Below are 7,206 nucleotides of genomic sequence, written 5' to 3' on the forward strand. Positions count from 1 at the left end.
AGGAACGCTACAGACTGATGAACATTAGAGACTGATGAACATTACAGACTGAATGTTACAGACTGAGGAACGTTACAGACTGATAAACGTTACAGACCTATAAACAGTTACAGACTGATGAACATTACAGACTGAATGTTACAGACTAAAGACCTTACAGACTGATGAACATTAGAGACTGATGAACATTACAGACTGAATGTTACAGACTGAGGAACGTTACAGACTGATAAACGTTACAGACTGATAAACAGTTACAGACTGATGAACATTACAGACTGAATGTTACAGACTGAGGAACATTACAGACTGCTGAACGTTACAGACTGATAAACAGTTACAGACTGATGAACGTTACAGACTGATGAACGTTACAGACTGATAAACAGTTACAGACTGATGAACGTTAGACTTATGAACGATACAGAATGATAAAAGTTACAGACTGATAAACAGTTACAGACTGATGAACGTTACAGACTGCTGAACGTTACAGACTGATAAACAGTTACAGACTGATGAATGTTAGACTTATGAACGATACAGAATGATAAAAGTTACAGACTGATAAATGTTACAGACTGATGAACCTTACAGTTTGAGGAATGTTACAGACTGATGAACGTCACAGACCGATAAACGTTACAGACTGAAGAACGTTACATACTGCTGAACGTTACAGACTGAGGAACATTACATACTGCTGAACATTACAGACTGAGGAACATTACATACTGCTGAACGTTACAGACTGAGGAACATTACATACTGCTGAACATTACAGACTGAGGAACATTACATACTGCTGAACGTTACAGACTGAGGAACATTACATACTGCTGAACATTACAGACTGAGGAACATTACATACTGCTGAACATTACAGACTGAGGAACATTACATACTGATGAACATTACAGACTGAGGAACATTACATACTGCTGAACGTTACAGACTGAGGAACATTACATACTGCTGAACGTTACATACTGCTGAACGTTACAGACTGAGGAACATTACATACTGCTGAACGTTACAGACTGAGGAACATTACAGACTGCTGAACGTTACAGACTGAGGAACAATAAATACTGCTGAACATTACAGACTGAGGAATATTAAATACTGATGAATGTTACATACTGCTGAACATTACAGACTGAGGAACATTACATACTGCTGAACATTACAGACTGAGGAACATTACATACTGAATGTTACAGACTGAGGAACGTTACAGACTGTCACGTTCCTGACCTATTTATGTTCGTTTTTGTGTGTTAGTTGGTCAGGACGTGAGGTTGGGTGGGCATTCTATGTTTTCTGTTTCTGTGTTGGTTTTGGGTTACCTGGTATGGCTCTTAATTAGAGGCAGGTGTTTGGCGTTCCTCTAATTAAGAGTCATATTTAGGTAGGGCGTTCTCACTGTTTGTTTGTGGGTGATTGTCTCCTGTGTCCGTATGTCTGTTCGTACCACATGGGACTGTAGCGTTTGTTTGTTTCGTTTCGTTTCGATGTCGTCTGTTTTCCTGTACGTAAGTTTATGTTTAGTTATGTAAGTTTATGTTCAGGTTGCGTCAACGTCGTTTTGTTATTTTGTAGTTTGGAAAGTGTTTTGTTTCGTTTCGTGTGCCATCAATATTTATAATAAAGATGGCTTATTTCCCTGAGCCTGCGTTTTGGTCTGAGGATCCTTCTCTCCTCACCTCATCCGAGGATGAGGAGAGCGACAGCCGTTACAGAATCACCCACCACGCTAAGACCAAGCGGCAAGGGAAAAATAAACGGAGTAAGGGACAGGAGAGAAACAAGGATTTCTGGACATGGGAGCAGATAATGAATGGAGAAGGTCCCTGGGCTAAGGCAGGAGAAAATCGCCGTTCCCAGGAAGAGAGGGAGGCAGCTAAAGCCCAGGAGCGGTGGTTTGAGGAGGCAGCAAGGAGACGTGGCTGGAAGCCCGAAAAGCCATGGGAACAGGTGGAGGCACTGAGGAGAGCAGAGGCTACCGGAGAGAGGAACCGGAGCTATGAGGGAACGCGTCTGGCACGGAAGCCAAAAAAGCCCGTAAGTAATTCCCAAAAATTTCTTGGGGGGGGCTAGGAGATAGTGGGCCAAGGGCAGGTAGGAGACCTGCGCCCACTTCCCAGGCTTACCGTGGAGAGCGGGAGTACGGGCAGGCGCCGTGTTACGCAGTAGAGCGCACGGTGTCTCCTGTACGAGTGCATAGCCCAGTGCGGGTTATTCCACCTCCCCGCACTGGTAGGGCTAGATTGAGTATTGAGCCAGGTGTCATGAGGCCGGCTCAACGCGTCTGGTCTCCAGTGCGTCTCCTCGGGCCGGCATACATGGCACCTGCCTTACGCATGGTTTCCCCGGTTCGCCTACATAGCCCGGTGCGGGTTATTCCACCTCCCCGCACTGGTCGGGCAACCGGGAGTATTCAACCAGGTAAGGTTGGGCAAGCTCAATGCTCAAGAGTGCCAGTACGCCTCCATGGTCCGGTATTTCCGGCACCACCTCCCCGCCCCAGCCTAGTACCTACAGTGTCTACACTACGCACTAGGCTACCAGTGCGTATCCTGAGCCCTGTTCCTCCTCCACGCACTCTCCCTGTAGTGCGTGTATCTAGCCCGGTGCCTCCAGTTCCGGCCCCACGCACTAAGCTACCAGTGCGTCTCCAGAGCCCTGTACCCACTGTATCTTCTCCCCCTACTAATCCTGATGTGCTTGTCCTCAGCCCGGTGTCACCAGTGCCGGTACCACGCATCAGGGATAGAGTAGGCTTTGAGAATACAGTGTGCCCTGTCCCTGCTCCCCGCACTAGTAGGAAGGTGCTTATCATTAGCACGGTGCCTCCAGTTCCGGCACCACGCACCAGGTCTACAGTGCGCCGTATCCGGCCAGAGCCATCCGTCTCACCAGCGCCATCTGAGCCATCCGTCTCCCCAGCGCCATCTGAGCCATCCGTCTCCCCAGCGCCATCTGAGCCATCCGTCTCCCCAGCGCCATCTGAGCCATCCGTCTCCCCAGCGCCGTCTGAGCCATCCGTCTGCCAGGAGCCTGCAAAGCCGCCCGTCTGCCATGAGCCTGCAAAGCCGCCCGTCTGCCATGAGCCTACAGAGCCGTCAGCCAGACAGGAGCCGCTAGAGCCATCAGCCAGACAGGAGCCGCTAGAGCCGTCAGCCAGACAGGATCTGCCAGAGCCGCCAACCAGACAGGATCTGCCAGAGCCGCCAACCAGACAGGATCTGCCAGAGCCGCCAACCAGACAGGATCTGCCAGAGCCGCCAACCAGACAGGATCTGCCAGAGCCGCCAACCAGACAGGATCTGCCAGAGCCGCCAACCAGACAGGATCTGCCAGAGCCGCCAGCGAGCCATGAGCAGCCAGAGCCGTCAGAGAGCCATGAGCAGCCAGAGCCGTCAGAGAGCCATGAGCAGCCAGAGCCGTCAGAGCGCCATGAGCGTCGAGAGCCGTCAGCCTGCCATGAGCATCGAGAGCCGTCAGCCTGCCATGAGCGTCGAGAGCCGTCAGCCTGCCATGAGCGTCGAGAGCCGTCAGCCTGCCATGAGCGTCGAGAGCCGTCAGCCTGCCATGAGCGTCGAGAGCCGTCAGCCAGCCATGAGCATCGAGATTCGTCAGTCAGCCATGAGCTGCCCTTCAGCCTGAAAAGGCTGGATACCCAGAACTGCCAATCAGTCCAGAGCTGTCTCTCTGTCCGGAGCTGCCTTTCAGTCCGGAGTTGCCCCTCTATCCTAATCTCCCTCTCTATCTTCATCTATCTCTATATTCTTATCTATCCCTCTTTCTTGATTTATTTCTCTGTCCCGGTGTTGTCCCTATTAGATATGTTGTTAAGGGGATTTTGTGGGGGTCAAAAGAGGGTGGACATTCTTGGAGGGAGGAAGTTAGGATGGATTATGGTGGGGTGGGAACCGCGCCCAGAGCCTGAGCCACCACCGTGGTTAGATGCCCACCCAGACCCTCCCCTAGACTTTGTGCTGGTGCGTCCGGAGTTCGCACCTTGTGGGGGGGGTACTGTCACGTTCCTGACCTATTTATGTTCGTTTTTGTGTGTTAGTTGGTCAGGACGTGAGGTTGGGTGGGCATTCTATGTTTTCTGTTTCTGTGTTGGTTTTGGGTTACCTGGTATGGCTCTTAATTAGAGGCAGGTGTTTGGCGTTCCTCTAATTAAGAGTCATATTTAGGTAGGGCGTTCTCACTGTTTGTTTGTGGGTGATTGTCTCCTGTGTCCGTATGTCTGTTCGTACCACATGGGACTGTAGCGTTTGTTTGTTTCGTTTCGTTTCGATGTCGTCTGTTTTCCTGTACGTAAGTTTATGTTTAGTTATGTAAGTTTATGTTCAGGTTGCGTCAACGTCGTTTTGTTATTTTGTAGTTTGGAAAGTGTTTTGTTTCGTTTCGTGTGCCATCAATATTTATAATAAAGATGGCTTATTTCCCTGAGCCTGCGTTTTGGTCTGAGGATCCTTCTCTCCTCACCTCATCCGAGGATGAGGAGAGCGACAGCCGTTACACAGACTGATAAACAGTTACAGACTGCTGAACGTTACAGACTGATAAATGTTACAGACTGATGAACCTTACAGTTTGAGGAATGTTACAGACTGATGAACGTCACAGACCGATAAACGTTACAGAATGAAGAACGTTACATACTGCTATACATTACAGACTGAGGAACATTACATACTGCTGAACATTACAGACTGAGGAACATTACATACTGCTGAACATTACAGACTGAGGAACATTACATACTGCTGAACGTTACAGACTGAGGAACATTACATACTGCTGAACATTACAGACTGAGGAACATTACATACTGCTGAACATTACAGACTGAGGAACATTACATACTGCTGAACGTTACAGACTGAGGAACATTACATACTGCTGAACATTACAGACTGAGGAACATTACATACTGCTGAACATTACAGACTGAGGAACATTACATACTGCTGAACATTACAGACTGAGGAACATTACATACTGCTGAACATTACAGACTGAGGAACATTACATACTGCTGAACGTTACAGACTGAGGAACATTACATACTGCTGAACATTACAGACTGAGGAACATTACATACTGCTGAACATTACAGACTGAGGAACATTACATACTGCTGAACATTACAGACTGAGGAACATTACATACTGCTGAAAATTACAGACTGAGGAACATTACATACTGCTGAACGTTACAGACTGAGGAACATTACATACTGCTGAACATTACAGACTGAGGAACATTACATACTGCTGAACATTACAGACTGAGGAACATTACATACTGCTGAACATTACAGACTGAGGAACATTACATACTGCTGAACGTTACAGACTGAGGAACATTACATACTGCTGAACATTACAGACTGAGGAACATTACATACTGCTGAACATTACAGACTGAGGAACATTACATACTGCTGAACATTACAGACTGAGGAACATTACATACTGCTGAACATTACAGACTGAGGAACATTACATACTGCTGAACGTTACAGACTGAGGAACATTACATACTGCTGAACGTTACAGACTGAGGAACATTACAGACTGAGGAACATTACATACTGCTGAACATTACAGACTGAGGAACATTACATACTGCTGAACATTACAGACTGAGGAACATTACATACTGCTGAACGTTACAGACTGAGGAACATTACATACTGCTGAACATTACAGACTGAGGAACATTACATACTGCTGAACATTACATACTGAGGAACATTACATACTGCTGAATATTACAGACTGAGGAACATTACATACTGCTGAACATTACAGACTGAGGAACATTAGATACTGATGAATGTTACATACTGCTGAACATTACAGACTGAGGAACATTACATACTGCTGAACATTACAGACTGAGGAACATTACATACTGCTGAACATTACAGACTGAGGAACATTACATACTGCTGAACATTACAGACTGAGGAACATTACATACTGCTGAACGTTACAGACTGAGGAACATTACATACTGCTGAACATTACAGACTGAGGAACATTACATACTGCTGAACATTACAGACTGAGGAACATTAGATACTGATGAATGTTACATACTGCTGAACATTACAGACTGAGGAACATTACATACTGCTGAACATTACAGACTGATGAACATTACAGACTGAATGTTACAGACTGAGGAACGTTACAGACTGATGAACATTAGAGACTGATGAACATTACAGACTGAATGTTACAGACTGAGGAACGTTACAGACTGATAAACGTTACAGACTGATAAACAGTTACAGACTGATGAACATTACAGACTGAATGATACAGACTAAAGACCTTACAGACTGATGAACATTAGAGACTGATGAACATTACAGACTGAATGTTACAGACTGAGGAACGTTACAGACTGATAAACGTTACAGACTGATAAACAGTTACAGACTGATGAACATTACAGACTGAATGTTACAGACTGAGGAACATTACAGACTGCTGAACGTTACAGACTGATAAACAGTTACAGACTGATGAACGTTAGACTTATGAACGATAGAGAATGATAAAAGTTACAGACTGATGAATGTTACAGACTGATGAACGTCACAGACTGCTGAACGTTACAGACTGATAAACAGTTACAGACTGATGAACGTTACAGACTGATGAACGTTACAGACTGATAAACAGTTACAGACTGATGAACGTTAGACTTATGAACGATACAGAATGATAAAAGTTACAGACTGATAAACAGTTACAGACTGATGAACGTTACAGACTGCTGAACGTTACAGACTGATAAACAGTTACAGACTGATGAACGTTAGACTTATGAACGATACAGAATGATAAAAGTTACAGACTGATAAATGTTACAGACTGATGAACCTTACAGTTTGAGGAATGTTACAGACTGATGAACGTCACAGACCGATAAACGTTACAGACTGAAGAACGTTACATACTGCTGAACGTTACAGACTGAGGAACATTACATACTGCTGAACATTACAGACTGAGGAACATTACATACTGCTGAACGTTACAGACTGAGGAACATTACATACTGCTGAACATTACAGACTGAGGAACATTACATACTGCTGAACGTTACAGACTGAGGAACATTACATACTGCTGAACATTACAGACTGAGGAACATTACATACTGCTGAAC

The 7,206-nt window shown here is 45.6% G+C and overlaps 1 protein-coding gene across 1 annotated transcript; it reads left to right on the plus strand.

Moving 5' to 3' along the window:
* The first annotated feature begins 1,284 nt into the window (after positions 1-1,284).
* Positions 1,285-4,467, plus strand: LOC139551670 (serine/arginine-rich splicing factor 11-like). Its single transcript, XM_071362951.1, has 2 exons — positions 1,285-2,064; positions 2,738-4,467. Exons 1-2 carry the CDS (start codon positions 1,654-1,656, stop codon positions 2,774-2,776), a joined length of 450 nt encoding a protein of 149 aa, XP_071219052.1. The 5' UTR covers positions 1,285-1,653; the 3' UTR covers positions 2,777-4,467.
* Positions 4,468-7,206: the final 2,739 nt, after the last annotated feature.

This window comes from Salvelinus alpinus, chromosome 24 (genome assembly GCF_045679555.1).
Source record: "Salvelinus alpinus chromosome 24, SLU_Salpinus.1, whole genome shotgun sequence".
Taxonomy (NCBI): Eukaryota; Metazoa; Chordata; class Actinopteri; order Salmoniformes; family Salmonidae; genus Salvelinus; species Salvelinus alpinus.

Bases quoted from the DNA above. Each gene is read 5' to 3' on its own strand.
- LOC139551670 (XM_071362951.1), top strand. From the start codon at position 1,654: ATGGCTTATTTCCCTGAGCCTGCGTTTTGGTCTGAGGATCCTTCTCTC. The intron at 2,065-2,737 runs GTAAGTAATTCC...GCTTGTCCTCAG, and splicing joins CACGGAAGCCAAAAAAGCCC to CCCGGTGTCACCAGTGCCGG.